The following is an 18,390-nucleotide window of genomic DNA, read 5'->3' on the forward strand; positions in this document are numbered from 1 at the left end:
ACTCCTTGAGAAGCAATTCCACCGTGCCTCCTGCGAGCATTGTCACACTGCCGCGTTGCACTACGTGTACTCGTCCCTTCTCTCATCTACTCACACACACTCACTAGCATGGATTAGAGAGAGATTAGAAGGAGCAAGACTCTATTGCACAATGGGAGAGTTTTTTGTATTATGAGAGATATTCACTTATATACATGGCCATAAGTGTTTACACTCACTTAAATGTGGCCACCGGACACTTTAGGCTCATAAGAGGCCTAATGCTATTACAATGACTACTCTCATAATCTATCCATGAAGTACATCACTTGAGACTTCATCCTAACTTGCTACCGTATGCTCTTGAAGTGGAAATCGCCATAAGTATTCCATCGGACCATTACGGGCGCCCATCCAAGTTGTAGATTTGGACACCATTGCTTTATATCTTGAATGTATGACCTTTTGATGTATCTATCTTGACTCCTTGATATAAGACCCTAGAAATGGGTTAACATTTTCCTCTTCCTGATGCCGATCGCATCCTCGTGATCATGTTGAAGATCTTTGTGTGGGGAGAATTGACAAGCTTTGTTGATGGCTTTTGATGTTGAGTGACGTTCGATGGTTCTTGTTCCTAAGGAAAGAATAAGAAATGATAGTTAGTAAATGAAAAGATGAGAGATTAGCGAAAATTCCTAACGGGTGGGGGTAGTAGGGGTTTTTGTGAGTGATTGCATTTTTAAATATTTGTGAGCATTTTTTATGTGGATTATATTTTTTGTTCATTTTGTTTCTAGCAATCATAAGCAGAGTTACATGTGATTTGTATTAGTTGGAAACTAAGAGATGTTAATGATAGAGGAGAAGTTAAGGACGCATCCGAAGGAACATAGACAAAATCATCAGAACGAGATTGCGATTCTCAGTTCCTCATCTGATTCATTGAAGCAACATTTATCATTTGAAGAAATTGGCCTTCGATGATGTCAATTTTTGTGGCAAGATTTTTATCACATGTTGTTCAGTAGGACCTCTTCCTGCATGCTTCTTCCTTGTGCTTTTTATGCTTTTATGTATATTTATGTACTCTATGAAGCAAATATACATGAAGTACATGAACCAAGTCAAATAGACTCTTATTGAACTGCTACTTGTTGAAGTAGCCACTTGTTGGTGAGGCATGAAAGAGTTACGTCGCCTTGCGAGGCTAAGACATCTTCACGAAGTATTAGAGATCAATGCGTTCTGAAGACTCTAGTTTTCGTTTGGAGAGGTTTGCAATTTGAAGGAAAATTCAAAGCGATGGGTTGTACCATTGACCAGGCTTTCGCCCACCATGGCTCCCTAATCCAGAGATGTACCTGGAAAGTTGTCGATGGTGAGGCATTGGTGCAAATCTTCTCCAATACATGAGTGTGGATATGTACTCATGGAGCAGCTCCTACATTAACTTAGCCAAAAGAATATGAAGCTATAAGCTTAACAAAAATGTATTGGCTATTGAAGATCGTAGTTTCTTGTGATATTCTACCGTTTTTAGGTAGACCATTTGCGTGACTCCTTTGTGTTTTTCTTTTTTCTTTTTCTCTTTTCTTTTTTCTCTTTAAAAAATAAATAAATTATTACCACCTTGTGAGCAACACGTTCTTGTGGCTACTCTCCTTTTTGAGAAAATAGGTTCTTATGTCTTCCACGTAGCTTTTGCACTCATGCTTCTCATCGAAGGGGTGAAAAGAGCATTGTGAGTTTGTTTTTGATGCGCTCATAAGTCTCTATTTAAGGAGGGAAGCATACCTCTTGGGTTCTTTATGTCCCAGCTCTTGGTTTTCATCTTTTGTCAGTGCATGAGGTTTGCACAGCTAGCATCCGGGTGGAGTTTGATGAGCATTTTGTTGCTCTCTAGGACAAAGCAACAAGCTAGGTTGTTTGGGAAGGCGGAGTGGAGAATGGGATTTACAAACTCTCAACACTCTCTTCTCTGACAAGCACTAAGTTTGGTGATTTGTGGCATTTCCATTTTGGCCACTTGAATGTGGATGCGCTACGGCGGGCTTTCCGGGACCAAATGGTGGATGGCTTGCCAGATGTTGGCAGCAGGCAGGGACACTGTAGTTCTTGCATTTGTGGTAAGTAGCCCAAGGAATCTTTTCCGAAGCAGGCTACTAGGCGGGCTTCGAAACCTTTGGAGTTGGTACGAACTGACTTGTGTGGACCTATGCAGACCCCATCCTTGGGAGGTTCTTTGTATTTTATGTTGCTTGTGGATAATTGTGGCAGGTTTACTTGAATGTGGATGTGCTACGGCGGGCTTTCCGGAACCAGATGGTGGATGGCTTGCCAGATGTTGGCAACAAGCAGGCAGGGACACTGTAGTTCTTGCATTTGTGGTAAGTAGATTGTAGAGGTTGAACCCGAGGCTGGAGATGAGCCCCAGCAGCAACAGGAGGCTTCGCGTTCTGTTCGAGTACCAAAGTGGTTGTTAGACACCATTCGGGAGTCAAGTGTTACGGAGTATCCCTCCGAGTGGACCACAGAGGATGGACCTCGAAGATCGCACAGTTCGTGATAAAAGTCAATCAGAGGAGCTGTTACAAGTGAACTATGCTTTGATGTCTCGTATCATTCGGGACAAAGAGTCCACTTCCGTTAAGGAAGCTCTTTTCCAGGAGACTTGGAGGAAAGCCATACAAGTGGAACTGGAAGCCATTGAGAGAATAACACTTCGGAGTTGGTTCCGAGGCCGTCAAAACGGTCTGTCATTGGTGTCAAGTGGGTCTATAAGACCAAGTATACGTCTGATGGGTCGGTGGACAAGCACAAGGCTAGACTTTGTGTGAGAGAAACAGGAATTAGGGTTAGGTCATGTGGGAGACATACACAGAGAAGTACAAGGGAGAGAGAGAGAGAGAGTTGTGCGGATAAGTCAACTCATGAGGCATGAGAGTGTGACTCCCCTATCACACATGTATATTGCACTAGTACACACAGTGCACTTAGTACATTAAAAGTACTAAGTGTACTATGTACTATAACTTATGGGCTTGTACACACTATAAGGGTGGGCATAACGCCTTTACCCCAACAACCTCCCACTTAAAGGCAAAGTGCCCTTAAGTAAAGGAAAAGAAAAAATCGGCATGTACATGATAATATACAAGGCCATATCAAGGCTGAAACTGGCCTCATCCAATGCCCATCAAGTGTCTGCAATGAGCAAACCGCTCCGGAGGCAAACTCTTCCTCAACAGATCAGCCGGGTTGTCATCCGTATGAATCTTAACAAGCTGAATTTGCTTGTTCTCTATCACCTCTCTGATGAAGTGATACTTCACATCCACATGCTTCGTCTGTGCATGAAAAACAGGGTTCTTTGCCAACTGAATGGCACTCTGACTGTCACAATGCAACAATGGAATATCCCCTGTATAGCCCAAATCAACCACTAACCGAGATAGCCATAATGCCTCCTTGCAAGCCTCTGTGGCTGCAATATACTCGGCCTCTGTAGTAGATAAGGCTGTGCACTTCTGCATCCTGGATATCCATGACACAGCACCTCCTGTGAATGTAAACACATAACCGGTAGTAGACTTCCGGTTATCTGGATGACCGGCATAATCCGAATCCGTGTAACCATGCACTAATGCATCCTGTTTGCCAAAGCAAATGCACATATCCTGTGTGCCCTTCAGGTATCTCATGACACCTTTCACTGCTTCCCAATGCTTCTTGCCAGGGTTGGCCATGTATCTAGAAACCACTCCCACTGCAAATGCAATGTCCGGCCTAGTAGCAACCATGGCATACATGAGACTGCCACATGCTGAAGCATACGGAATCTTGGCCATATCAGCCCTGTCTCTATCTGACTGTGGGCTGTCCATAGCACTGAGTTTCACATATGGAGGCAAAGGAGTACTAGTCTTCTTCCCCCCGTCCATATTGAACCTCTGCAAGACTTTGCCAATGTATTCCTTCTGAGACAAATACAACACATGCTGATTTCTGTCCCGAAGTATCCGCATACCCAAAATGTGATTTGCATCACCCAAATCCTTCATATCAAAGGTTTGATGCAGCCTCTGCTTCAGGGCATCCATCTCTTTACGAGATTTCCCGGCCATTAACATATCATCAACATACAAGATGAGGATCAATAGACTGCCATCCAAAGCTTTCTTGGTGTACAAGCAGTGATCTATGTCACTTCTCCTGAATTTCTGAGATTTCATGAATGTATCAAATTTATGATACCATTCTCTTGGTGCCTGTTTGAGCCCATAAAGACTCTTTTTCAGCTTGCATACAAGCTTCTCCTCTCCACTTACTGCATAACCCTCTGGCTGCTGCATATATATCTCCTCATGGAGATCACCGTGAAGAAAAGCAGTCTTCACATCCATCTGAATCAAGTCCAGATCATCATGTGCAACCAAAGCTAACACAGCTCTAAGTGTGGTCATTTTGACCACTGGAGAGAAGATCTCATCAAAGTCCACACCATATTCCTGCTTGAAGCCCTTAGCCACTAACCTGGCTTTGTATCTTGGCTTTGCATCTGGTGCAACTTTGAGCCTGTATACCCACTTGCATGGCAAAACCTTCTTGCCTGCAGGCAAATGCACCAACTTCCAAGTTCCATTTTTGTGCAGAGAATCCATCTCTGACTTCATGGCACGCTCCCAAAGAGCCTTGTCTGCCCTCTGTAAAGCCTCCTTATAACATGAGGGCTCCCCACAGTCAGTAAGCATCAAGTAGTCAACCCCTGGAACAAACCTGTCAAGGGCTCTGGAGAGTCTAGTGGACCTCCGTACCCAACGACCATCATTTGCAGGTTGCTGTCCAGCCTGCATATCACCCATTGGTGGCTCCTGTTCCATGCCATAAGGCTGAAAAATCATGCCCGGTATATCCTCTAACTGTGGTATATCCATAGGGATATCTTCTGCCATCTCTGGCTGTGCATTTGGACCATTTTCAGCACCATTTAAGGGCCGGTTTTCCTGCTGTAATGGCTGATTTACAGCCCTTTGTTGTTGTCCATGATGTCCATCATCATCAAAGATGACTCTGCCAAGCTCCTGTTGCCTTGCAGGCTCCTTATACATGCATGTTTCATCAAAAATGACATCATTGCTGCGTATAATCTTTCTATTCATGGGATCCCAAAGTCTATACCCCATTTCACCTCTGTCACCATATCCTAGGAATATGCATTTGTGAGACTTAGGATCAAGTTTGGTGCGCATTTCCCTGCGTATGTGCACGTACGCAACGCAACCAAACACTCTCAAGTGCTTGTATGACGGAGGCTTCCCTGTCCATACTTCCTCTGGCACTTTCCCACCAAGCCTCGTGTTAGGTGACCTGTTTATAAGGTGAACGGCTGTCATAACAGCTTCAGCCCAAAAACCATGAGGTAATGCAGCATGTGACTACATAGAACGGACCTTCTCCTGAATGGTCCTGTTCATCCTCTCTGCTGTCCCGTTTTGTGGAGGATCATAAGGAGTAGAGAGCTCCCTCTTGATGCCTTTAGCATCACAAAAGTCCTGAAACTGTTTGGACATATACTCTCCACCATTGTCGGAACGCAAAGCCTTCAGTGTTTTGCCAGTTTGATTCTCAACAAGAGCAACAAACTTTTCAAACACTGAGAATGTATCACTCTTCAAACGAAGGGGATAGACCCACACCTTGCGTGTGGCATCATCTATAAAAGACACAATATTTTGCCCCTCCCAAAGAAAGCTGAGGCATCTCACATACATCTGTATGCACAAGCTCTAACTGAGCATCTTTCTGTCCAAGAGCTTTCTTGTGGGGGCACTGTAGTTGCCTGCCATATATACAATGCTCACAAAACTGAAAACTTGAAAACTTTAGAGAAGGCAAGTAACCCAAACGAGACAATTGCTCCATTCCTTTAACACTCATGTGTCCCAACCGGCTATGCCACATAGAGATTTCCGGCAGCTCGGTTGCATTTACATTAGCATGGTGACAAACACCTGCATGCATTAAGTAAAGAGTGTCCACCTTAGAGCCTCTGGCAACAACCAGTGAGCCCTTACTAATTTTCCACTTTCCACTACCAAATGTGGTAACATAATCAGCATCATCAAGCTGTCCAGTAGAAAGCAGATTCTTCTTGATCTCAGGCACATGCCTGACATCATGGAGCATAAGCTGTGAGCCATCTGTAAATACAAGCCTCACATCACCTCTGCCAAGAATCTTGCATGCATGGTTATCACCCAAATAAACCACTCCTTCATTGCCAGCAGTATACCTGACAAACAAGTCTCTCCAACCTGCGACATGAAAGGAGGCACCTGAATCAATGATCCATGAGTGCATACCATGACCACCTGTAAGAAGTGAATGGGCATCAAGTGAAGACGTAAATAGGACCTCATCCTCAATGCCACCTGCATGTGACACATTGATTTCTTCAATCTTGACTCCACTTTTCCCCTTTGGCTTCATCCTTCTCTTTGTCTTTGCCTTTTCCCTTTTCTTTTTGATCATTTTTCCATTTGTAGCATTGCTTTTTAATGTGTCCCTTCTTGCCACAATAATGGCATTCCAAATCCTTTTTGGAGCGAGACTTGCTCCTTCCCCTTTCTTGGCTTTTCCCCCTTTACTGGGATCTCCCACGTGCATTCATTGCATTGGACTTTCCAACAGAGTTGTTTTTCCTGTTCATCTCTTCTTGAAGAAGAGCACCCTCAACATCTGCATATGACAGCATAGCATGCGAATTGCTAGTGGCTGTCCTGAATGTGTCCCAACTCTCTGGCAAAGTGCATAACAGAAAAGTGGCTTTGAACTCATCGTCCATTGCCAACTTTTGATTAATGACCTGGCTGACAATACCATTAAACTCATTTAGATGGGCTGTCATAGACGCCCCTTCCTTCATCTGAAGACCTATGAGTTTCTTCAACCAATACACTTTGCTTGAGGCACTTTGTTGGGCATACAAGTCCTGCAATCTCTGCCACATTTCTCTTCACGAATGCTGAAAAGTAATGAGTCTGACACAGACAACATGATAGTAGATCTTGCCAGCTCATCCATATCTTCCCACTCTTCAGCAGTAAGAGAAGCGGGCATTACACCCCTTTCTTTGATAGGCTTGTGCTGCTTTTTCTGGAGCAACACATTGTAGCACTGGGTTTGCCAAATATCATAGTTATGCGAGCCTTCAAGCTTCTTGATGTGAAGCAATGAAGAGCTCTCACCTGTGGTTGCCATAGCAATATGCAACCTGTCAATGCCTGACTCCCTGCAAAAATGTGCAAACACTGCACTAAAAGCACACAAAGTGCTCACTGTTGTTCTCCCAAGCTTTATCTCCCACTGCGGAAGCACAAATGCAACTTTTCTCCCACTTTTTGTGATGAAAACACCAAAATCTGGTTGCTGCAGATTTTGGACAGCACCTTAAATGTGCTCTGTTGCCCTTCCAAAGTACTGTACAGCAGTACTAAGTGCTCACCAATGATGTACCAAACCTGTACCGGCAAGTACAGCAACTGAAATTGAACCTTTTGGTCACTCAAAACAGTGTACAGCCATGCCAAAACATGCACAAAGCTGTGCCAAATCTGTACCAGCGGGTACAATAGCAATAAATGCTCTCCTGGCTGTCCAAATGAGTGAAAATCAGACTTTTACAGTCCTGTACACTGCATACAACAGTCTCGAACAGAAATTAGGCAAAAGCCCCTTGACTGCAAGCTGATTTTTGAGGATTCAAGGCATAAATGTCTTGCTTGCTGCTTTGCCAAGCTCAACAAGCATACAAACTTGAAAAGCCCCTTGATTTAAGATCAATTTTTGATCATACATGGTACATTGACGCACATGAAGGCATCCAGAGTGTTCACGATGCTTCCCCCTGGCCACATATACATCAAATACATGAAACCCCCTTGATTTACAGGCACATTGAGTGCTTGTCAGGCATCAACACATTGCCCAAAGCATCAACTGCGAGTGCCTGCATGCAAATCAACCAAATCGGCACAAAAGCCCCTTGATTTGCACTGCAATTTGCTGCAATTTTGCCCAAATGTGCGATTTTTCATTGCACAATTACATCAAAAGCCCCAAATTTCGACATCCAATTTCCTGCAAAATGATCCTGATTGTGACCAATTTCCTGCAAATTGATCCTGATTGTGACCAATTTCCTGCAAATTGATCCTAATTGTGACCAATGTCACCCAATTTTGCCAATTTTGCTCAAAAATTGAGCAATTGGACACCTGTACCTGCTCAATTGATTACTGTACTTGCTCAATTGCAAATCCCAAAAAAAATTGAAGCATGTACCTCTGAAAAAAAAAATCTGTTTGCAGGAAAGAGGAGGGTCGTGTTGATGCTGCTGCAGCTGTGCAGGTGAAGGACTCCTCAGGCAAACTGCAGAAGACTGAGCCAATGGAGGGCTCCTGTTTGCAGCAACTGTGCAGAGAGGTGGTCGAGTTGCCACTTCACGGTCAAGCACAAGGGATTAGACGGCGCTGGTAAGAGCTGGTCGAAGGCGTGGGCCCAGCGCTGTCCGCCCTGCCTTCGCTAATGTGTTTCCGCTCGTTGACGTATTCGCCTGGCGCTTGTTGACGTATTCGCCTAGCGCCTACACGATTAGAGTCGCTCACGTAGCCAGCTTGTTGTATTACGCCTTCGCCTGCGTATTTTTTATGCCCAGCCGACGCTAATGATTCAACGGCTGCTGCCTTCGCCATCTCCGCCTAGCTGCTGCGACTTTGCTGCCTTTGCCGTGTAGAGCTACAGCTCACGTATTGCTGCCCCCTTCGCCTATTCACAAGCAGCTTCGCCATCACTGCCAGTGTGGGGTTACGCCTTGTGGCCACCAACACTTTGCTACGATGCCTCTTCTAAGCCGGTGTCTGCTATCAAGGAGCAGAGGGAAGAGGGAGGGATCACTAAGCTCTGATACCAGTTGTGTGAGAGAAACAAGAATTAGGGTTAGGTCATGTGGGAGACATACACAGAGAAGTACAAGGGAGAGAGAGAGAGAGAGTTGTGGGGATAAGTCAACTCATGAGGCATGAGAGTGTGACTCCCCTATCACACATGTATATTGCACTAGTACACATAGTGCACTTAGTACATTAAAAGTACTAAGTGTATTATGTACTATAACTTATGGGCTTGTACACACTATAAGGGTGGGCATAACGCCTTTACCCCAACAGACTTGTGGCTAAGGGCTATGCTCAACAGCGTGGCAAAGACTATGAGGTGACGAGTGTGAGGCCACTTGTCTCACTTTGATACACTGTCGTGCCACATATCCCTATTTAAGAGATGGTTCCTCCCATAAAGTCTCTCTCTAAAAATATCTTGACTCATAGACATTCTGTCAAAGGTGCTTCAGCAAGTCCCCCCCATTTGCTAGGCTTACAGACATAATGACGCGAACGGAATTTCCATTGGGGATTGACCAAAAATAGAAACTCTCGTAGATTTTAGGAGTGTGATACTTTGTATTCTACCTTATAAGAAATGTATGTGAGCACCATGTTTCAATACTAGATCTCTCACAAATCCTCAGGAGCTCTACATAACATACTTTCCACTTGAGACTTGGGCTCCAATATACATATACCTAGATGAATCCAGGAACATGCCCAAATCCACCTTTTAGGAACGTGCATGTTATATACTCATGGTAGTCAACCCACAAGACTATATAACTATCAACTCCATTATGCATTGTATGGACTAGATACTAGGACATCCCTACTAACGTCATCAGTGCCCAAAAATGGGCTCCAATGCCCATTTTTGTGTCCAAGAAACCATCTTGAGCGCCTAGACCAAGCTTCATGCGCTAGATCTTTTGTATTGGATAATCCCACATTCCCAAAGCTTGTACTTTCCAAATATTTAGATGTTCTGGAGTCCACCAGACCCCTTTCAAAATAGGAAATGTCCAACCTGGTGAGAGTAACCTACATGAATTTGTTCTCCAAGCGAGTTAAGTGATAGACTCTGACACCTAAGGCTTGGAAAGACCTACGAAGCTTGTGCCTAACATGACCTTGGACTAGGGCTTACAATGAGGTCACAGCATACGACAAATAAAAAGCTACTAATCGTGTGTAAGTATGGCACTGATGATGAGCCAGTGTGTCACACAATAGATTTTAGAAATACTGTGTCAAACCCACCCATAAGAATACCTAAGCCCCACTCTTGACATTCATCCCCAAAAAGAGTCACCATTATTTTTCGCAGTATGGCATTTGATCCAAACTCATTTCTACAAACTATTGGATTCATGTCTTTGCTATTCTACATGCCATCATATAATCTGAGCATTTCCATAACATGCTTTCCCTTGAATTATAATTTTTTTATCAATTTTGCCTTCAAAGGACAGATCAAACACCTTTCTTTTTGCAAGCTGTGAGACTAAATAGGCACAAGAAACCGAAACCTTGATGACACTTATACTCCAAAGAGATTGGATTCTTAACAAATGCTAAGTCACCTACAACCTTCACATATTTCAAAAAAGCTCCTTTAAAAAAAGGGGGAGATTCCTCAAAATTCAGCAACTTACCAAGCGATGTGAAATCATAGATGTGACCCCTTTCTAGAGATAACTCTGCAAGAAAATACATTGTTGTTAGCACTCCACATTAATATTATCGATCAATATGGTTCCTCACAACATGGTATTTAATGGCCAACATCAACATTTTTACATCCATATGTAGCAACCAATAAAGGGAATTGATACTGTGGTGAAGCTTGATTAAAACAAACACAACAAAAGAAAAAGGTGGAGTTTGCATGGGGAGAGAGAGAGAGAGAGGGAGAGGGGGGGGGGAGTTTTATTAACGTCTACAAAAGACCCAAGAGTCTATGAGACCAAGCAGTAGTACAAGTGTTCCTCCACAAGTACACTAAAAGACCCAAGAGTCTATGAGACCAAGCAGTAGTACAAGTGTTCCTCCACAAGTACACTAAAAGCCGGACTACGAAAAGGGAAAAACCTTAAATAAAAGGTTTGCATACTATGCAGGCCCAAGAAGTATGTATCCAAGAAAAAGATAAAATCGCATGTCATCCTCATCATAAACAGAGTACACTGCCTCAATATCCACCTCCATCTCTATGTTGCTCCAGTTGTTCTTAATCCAGAGCTGACGAGAACATGGTCTGAATCTCCCGGGGTGGGGCCATTTGGCTGTCTACAGAGACTGTTGCTTGTCTCTAGAGAGTCCATGGGTCCACTTGGCATCATTACCACCATGCAAAAAGCCAGTTCCATGCCGAGATCTAGTGCATCGCAAAATGATCTATCTGGTCTCTCTGGCGCTGCCACAGCTGGGTGTCTGCTAAAGAAATCTGTAATGAAGGTCTAAGTAGTATCCTGCTAATCCTGCCTCCTAAGTGTAGCCCATCAAGGTCTTTCTATGATTGTGCAATTATTTCAAGTACATATCCAAGCATCTGATCTCTATGGTGCATCAATTGTGAAAGAGAGACAAACCCCTCTCTGAAGAGGCAATGAAATCTCCTTCGTATCTCATAGTAGACTTGACATGTAAACAAGTTCAGCTCCTCTGTCTTTCTCTCTCTCCCCCCAATACTGACCTGCTCTCCTTGCCTCAATCCAAAGTTGATTGGAAGATACTCTCATCTCACCAATGGCAGTCCTCATACCATGAGATGTGTGTCTATAGAGACATCTTAATTTCTCAACAAAACTGTCCTCTGTAATTTTCAAGAAAAGTCTCTATAGAGGTGAAGGTTCATACAAAGCTCTCATAGGATCAGCCAGGTCCATCAAGCCTTTGAAAACTCTTCATAGATACAAGCCTTAAGAAACTCACCATTGAGGCAAATCTTCTGAAACTCTTCAGAGGTACAAAAGCTCTTCACTGGGGCCCTAACAACCGTCTTCACAGCTTCACAGGGTCTCTGTAGACTCCAGGCATCATCCCTTTGCCCATACATCAGATTCTTCGCAATAGGGAGCTTCTCTCAGCCATAAAACCCTGAATTGCAGCCTTGAATGTGTTGCAACAGCAGATCGGATTTTAAAACAACATATTAAGTACAGTTCTGCAGTAAAGAAGGGTTTCTGTGCAGCTGTAGCAGAAAATTAGGGATTCTGATCAGCTGCCGTACAAATATACAGCATGAACAATGGCTGGGATCAGCCGTACAGCAGGTATATCAGTTAGGGAGAGCCGTAGAGCAAGTATGACGGCTGGGGTGTAAGCCCAGCGGGGCGTGCAGTGACAGACTCAACCACGTATCCAAAAGATAATAAGAGAGAGAGAGAGTGAGAGAGAGAGAGAGAGAGAGAGAGAGAGAAATGAAATGAAATGAAATGATATATTAACATCTTCAGAAGGCCAAAATGACCTATGAGACCAAAAAGGTTACAACAATTGGTGGATCTGATACAATGTCTGTGTAAGAAAAGCTAAAAACAACTAAACAACTAACTGAAACTGAAACAACTATGAGGAAAAGTACGGTACTAGGAGCTCTTAATGGATAACATCTGGGAGGAAAACTCTAGCAACAAAGGTAAGCATCATACACATCACTATCCAAAGATGTCTCTCATCGGTCGATGGCGGATATCCTCAATGTCCTCCATGGTGAGTACTATGACTGGACATCTCCCATGCCGTGCTAGTATGGTCCTGATCCTCTGTTGTAGTCTCCGCTGATGTCAAGATGGGCCTCTCATCTTGGGGCGCCTGGACCGCCCCAGCTCTATAGCCCGATCAATCAGTGTACCTCTGGTACCAAGCTATATGTCCAAGTTCCATGTTCATGTCCAAGTTCCATGCCCAAGCTCTATGTCCAAGTTCTCCATGTCTATTCTCCATGTCCAAGCTCTATGTTCCATGTCCAAGTTCAAGTAGTCCAAGTTCCCATAAGTAATCTCCACAACTCCTACAACCTTGCCGATGAAGAAAACCATGGAAAAGCTCTTTCTGGCAAGAAAACTGATATAAAACCTGTTTTAATGGTTTTTGGGCGATAAAAACCTCCAAAAAGTAGTTTTTAGGGTTTTTTGAGCAATTATAGGGTTTCTGAATTTTCAGTCCATACATTTCCATATTGCTGTACGGATCCATACACTCGTACGGACAGATGATGATGTGGCATTGCAATCGATGAAGGCGCTCTGAAATCAACGGGCAAGGATGAAAAAATCCATGATTTGGTTCGTGCTCAAGTACATGATGATGGAGAAGATGATCTCACTTCAATGAAGATGGCAACGCGATCAAAAGGTTCTTCTTCAACTTGATGCTCAAGAGAGACTCATGCTTCTTTTATATGTGGGGAAGCCTTGCTTTTTGCCAAAAAGTGATGCTTTTGCCTTTTCCTTTGCTTTTGGTCTTTTTAATAGTAAAATATTACTCAACTTTAGTCAAAAGTTCTTGTTTTGCTTTTCTAGCTTTAGGGCCTTGCTTTTCGGCCCTGCAATTGCTTTTTGAAAAAGTGGCTTTTAGCTTTTTGGTCTGGCTCAGTCTCCTCTTTCCAATGGTGCCCTTGGCTCGCAGTCAACCTTGTTTGACTTTTTGCTTTTTGACCAAGAATGGTGCTTTTTCTTAATCAAACCTTATGGACCCTGTCCCCATGTCTTCTTCCACCTGTCTGGTGTCCGGTGAAATAGAGCTAAGAGGGCCAAATAGTTACATCCCCTCCCTCTTATATCACAGTTGTCCTCGTCTGCAGATTGCAAGTGTTCCAAGCATATCCATATGTTCTATATATATCCATGTGTTCCAAGTACATCAAGTACTTACATATGTTTTCAAGGTACTAGCCCCATCTAGTGAGCTTGTGCATCTGGTCTTTCCCATATATGTGGTGCCTTCTGCTTGCTGGCAACATCTCTATGGCTTTTCTTTGACCGATGTCCTTGTTCTTGATGGTACATCATCATGGCCTGTCACATGTGTTAGACAAAACAAATGCATAGTCACCTTCTGCAAAAACTAGACACAAGCTAGTCAACAAACAAGTATGCGTCATTCGCGTCTACTGGGTATTCTAGGTACTGGCTAGGTAATCTGGAGCCCACTGGACTATCACATGCCATAAATCCAAGCATTATCCACACATCAAAAACAGCACACAAAGGCAAAGAAATTCAAACATACATGAGTATGCAGTGCACAAGTAATGATCCTCCTGTTCATGGATTGTCCTGTCTAGTTTCATCAAAACCGTGCAGAGCCATCTTGTTCCCAAGGGAAACCGCTCAGTCCTCAAGGCCATCTAGTCACTAGGACCACCGAGAAGTCTTCCATAGTCATCTAGGCCATCTCGTCGCATTGACAGCCCGACTATAAAATGCAATACAGTCATCTTAGCCATCTGGCTGCAATGACCGCCTGACTGTGAAATCCAATACAGTCATCTCGGCCATCTAGTCGCAATGACCGCCCGATTGCGAAATCCAATACAATCATCTGGGCCATCTGGTCACAATGACCGCCCGACTGCAAATTCCAAGATATCTGGCATCGTTGCCGTCCAATGGGTCATCTGGCATCGCTGCCTCCCATATACAAATCTTGCTCCTTGGGCTATCGAGCATTGTTGCCACCCAAACTAGAGCATGTCCAAATAACCATTATAAGCATAATAATGATCAATTCCAATCCAATATATATACAGTGAAGAGGGCTAGTGGTGTCACCATTTGGTCACCCAATTGGTCCATCCGTGCTTTCTCATCATGTATGTACATTGGACTGGTGTCCATGGCAGTTGTATATGCCGAGGATTAATGCCACTCATGTGTGTTACTGTGGACTTGGCTTTCCGTTGGGACTTGTGCCTCTGTGTACATGCCCAGAAATGCCTGGTGGATTAGTGTTCCATTGGGTCTGGTACTTTGTGTACTTGCCTGGAGCACGTCTATTTTGGTATAGTCTCATGAACGGGGATTGTCCATACCAATACCGCATTGCATAGCATCTTTATGTGCTTGCTTGCAATTGAAATTGCATGCTGTTTTCATGCTTGCTTGACCAATGTGTAGTTCCGGGTAAGGGGACGCCCGCCCGCGAACCGTGCATGTGAAACTGCCTGCTGACATGGTTATGTGGCATGTGACAGGTGGTAAGTATTGGTCATAATCCTAGCCTTAGGAGTTAGCACTAATTTATAAGTGTGCGTACACACTTCATTAAGTTTTGGGCGACCAAAACTCACTTATAAATTATGACCAGCCCGGTGTTCACACACACTGATGTCCCGAGGTGGACATAACCCAATGTCCACCGCCCATCCCCTTTGTACAAAGGGAGTAACCAGCCATGTGTCCACTAGCTTGCTCCACAAAGCACCTGCTTGCCACCTACACTGGACAACTCACCACCTCACTCCTCCTCTCTCTAGAGATTGGCGCCTCCTTCATGAGGGCTGTTGGGCTGCATTTTCTGCCCTTTCTCCTTCCCAACTCCATTTCCAAGCTTGCTAAGGTGTTTCTCAAGCTTCCGAGAGTGTTTCCGGATGCTAATCACTCTCCTACACACTCCCAATGACTGAAATTCAGCAAAACAGCTCTCTTTATTGCTGTAATTTCTGGTCTTTTTGCTGAAAAACCTAATTTCAGCCCTCCTTGGTCTGGTATCTAGTATCATACCAGATACATAGAACCACTGACATTATTCCAGAGGGACACTCACAGCACGGACCGGCACTGCTTCATGTGCAGAACCCGTTCACGAACATAGTGATACTATATCTCAATGTGTTTCGTATGAGCATGGAACACACGGTTCTCAGCTTCGATGGCTCGATCCTTGATGAAATCTTCAAACATTCAAGCCCTTCTTTGGTCTTGTTCCCTCTTGGTTCTCCAAGCAAGGACTTCTTCATCTCTGAGAAATCGCCTAAACTGTTGAAAGTCATGATACTCTTTTGATGACCCTGGTTCCCATCCTGAAGTCCTGTATTGGTCTCATAGTTTTTCCCTTCATTAGGCTCTTGGTCTCCCTCTACTCTCGACATGGCTCTATCACCCCAAGAAAGTTTCTTCAAGAGAAATCCTGCTCTGATACCACTGTAAGCCCAACCGGACATGCAGTGACAAACTCAACCACGTATCCAAAAGATAATAATAGAGAGAGAGAGAAAGGAGAGTGAGAGAGGGGGGGAGAGAGAGAGAGAGAGAGAGAGAAGAGAATAGGGATCTTGCACAGTACACCACATTGAGCCGGAAACAAGCCCTGCCTCCTTTCAGGAATTCATTCAGGAATAATCCACGGGCACGTTGGCCAAGATCAATACAATCAATGAATACAAAACAAACCGATATGCCGATGTAAGATATCCAAGTCGATGTTGATGTCGTTGTCAAGGCACAAGATCTCTGATGCCGAGTACACCACGAGGATTACTGTTATGATCCATGTTATTTGACGAATGATAGACATGGTCATTTAATATTTGATTATATATTTTTTTATGATACCTATTTCTCATGAACACGTTAGGATTGATTGATGCGATGTCAATTGATCGTTACTACTGACGTGGTTTATGTTTATGAGTTTAGGTGATGAGGTGTGCAAGGGTACCGATTTAGGTGTTGCACAGTGCGAGGGTACCGATTTAGGTGTCGCACGGATGGTGGATTGAGTCGTGGCGTGTGGACAGATCTCATTATTATATTCACAATATTTTGTGGCTGTATTATGGCATTTGATATTATTTTGACATCAGTGTGATGTGTGTGTGCGCACGCGTCAATTTATTGTACATGTCAATTTATTGTACAGTGAGCGTACGAGCACTAGTTGATTTATTTTGTAATGTGCATATGTGCACAAGTTAGATTATTGTATTAGAAAAAAATTGTGCAAACCTTAGAAGGTTTGAGGACAAAGGTTAATTGAGGACAAAGGCTAATTAAATGGCAAAGTCCAAATATGGATGTGTACTTTATTTTTTGCTGAAAGCCTACTTTTGGAATATATCACAAATACCCACGCGAGGAGAAGCCACTCACGTTGGGGGGGGGAAGATTGCACCCAGTCTTGTGTTGCCTTGTGTTGATGGTGATATTTTTCTTTCTCTTGTCTGTTTTGTTATATGCTTTAATTTTTAATTTAATTCAAGTAGTTGCTTTAATATTTGATATATTTTTTTATGAGTTTTTGATTATTCTCTTCAAGAAGATTAAAGGGTCCCGTTTCAGTGGTATCAGAGCTTTGGTGTAATTTAATCTTCTTGAAGGCGGTGAAAAGAGGTGAAAGAGACAAAGAGAGGTGATTTTGGTAATTTACTTGAATTTAAACTAAAGAAGAAGACGTTCAGGGATTTTTGTTTATGTATGGATGAAATAAAGCTTGTTTTTAACCATTGGGTAATCAATCTCCATCAATCTATTGCCCAAAGAGTAAAACTAGGTGGAAAACCATTAGTGGGTTTCCCAAAACCATAAAACCACCTTCCTCTTTTTAATCTGTCCGTACGGATTGAAAGAGCAAGCAGAGGAGCATGAAGAGCCATAATCAGAATTGCTAAACCTTTCCTTTGCTCAGTTTCTATAATAGAGGGATGAGAATTGTTCAAGAGTTCTTTTCAAAAATTACTTTGGTTTTTGTTTATTTTTCCTCCTCAGTTCATGCGCTGGGTGCAAGCTTAAAGTAATATATATATATATATATATATATATATAATCCTTCTTCTTCTCCCTCAAATCTTGGCTGGCTGCGCAAAACCCAGGCGGCGTTGAATTTTTTTCTCTCTCTCTCCCTCCTTCATACCCGAGCGGCAGCGCACTCTGTCTTCATCCGACCGGCGGCGCCGAGGGCTGCGAATTCAGGTTGGGGGGAGAAATTTTCAGACACGGATTTACTAATTGGACTTATTGTGGCTTAAAAGCTTTGTTATTACAAAGCTTATGTTAGCTAAAAGCTTTATTAAGCTTATTAATTAGCATAAAAGCTTCATAGATTTTTTAAAAATATATATATATATTTTTAGGCTTTTGACTAAGCTTTAAAAGCTTTCAAATAAGCTTTCCAATAAGCTTAAAGCTTAAAATGTTTTACAAAGAAAATATTTTTTGACTATTCCCATCATATTTTATGGAAAAGAATCTCATGTACATATAATTAGTTTGGATTTCTTCTACAGATTTTTAGAATTTACCTCAAGAGAAATTTTGAGACTTTAGTCAAATTCTTGTGAATAATGTTGTTTTCTAAATCCTCAGGAAGTACGAATAATATAAACAGCTTGTTAGTGAAGATATCATTAAAATGTTGCTTAACCTACGGCTAGTTTTCTAATTTTAAAGAGTACATGGATTATTTCTTGAAAAATTATGCATTTGTGTATTGAGCTAACTTGGCAAGACTCACATCTAGC

The 18,390-nt window shown here is 43.0% G+C and overlaps 1 protein-coding gene across 1 annotated transcript in view; it reads right to left on the minus strand.

Moving 5' to 3' along the window:
• The window catches only part of LOC147635358 (vacuolar protein sorting-associated protein 26B-like), a 59,413-nt gene that overhangs the window by 18,812 nt on the left and 22,211 nt on the right, over positions 1-18,390 (minus strand). Inside the window, exon 3 of the mRNA XM_086802602.1 lies at positions 10,583-10,627. Within this exon, the coding sequence (XP_086658728.1) occupies positions 10,583-10,627 (45 nt within the window). The remainder of the gene's footprint in view (positions 1-10,582; positions 10,628-18,390) is intronic.

The sequence above is a fragment of the Cibotium barometz genome, chromosome 9, assembly GCF_041138505.1.
Source record: "Cibotium barometz isolate CiBa-2024 chromosome 9, ASM4113850v1, whole genome shotgun sequence".
NCBI classification, from domain to species: domain Eukaryota; kingdom Viridiplantae; phylum Streptophyta; class Polypodiopsida; order Cyatheales; family Cibotiaceae; genus Cibotium; species Cibotium barometz.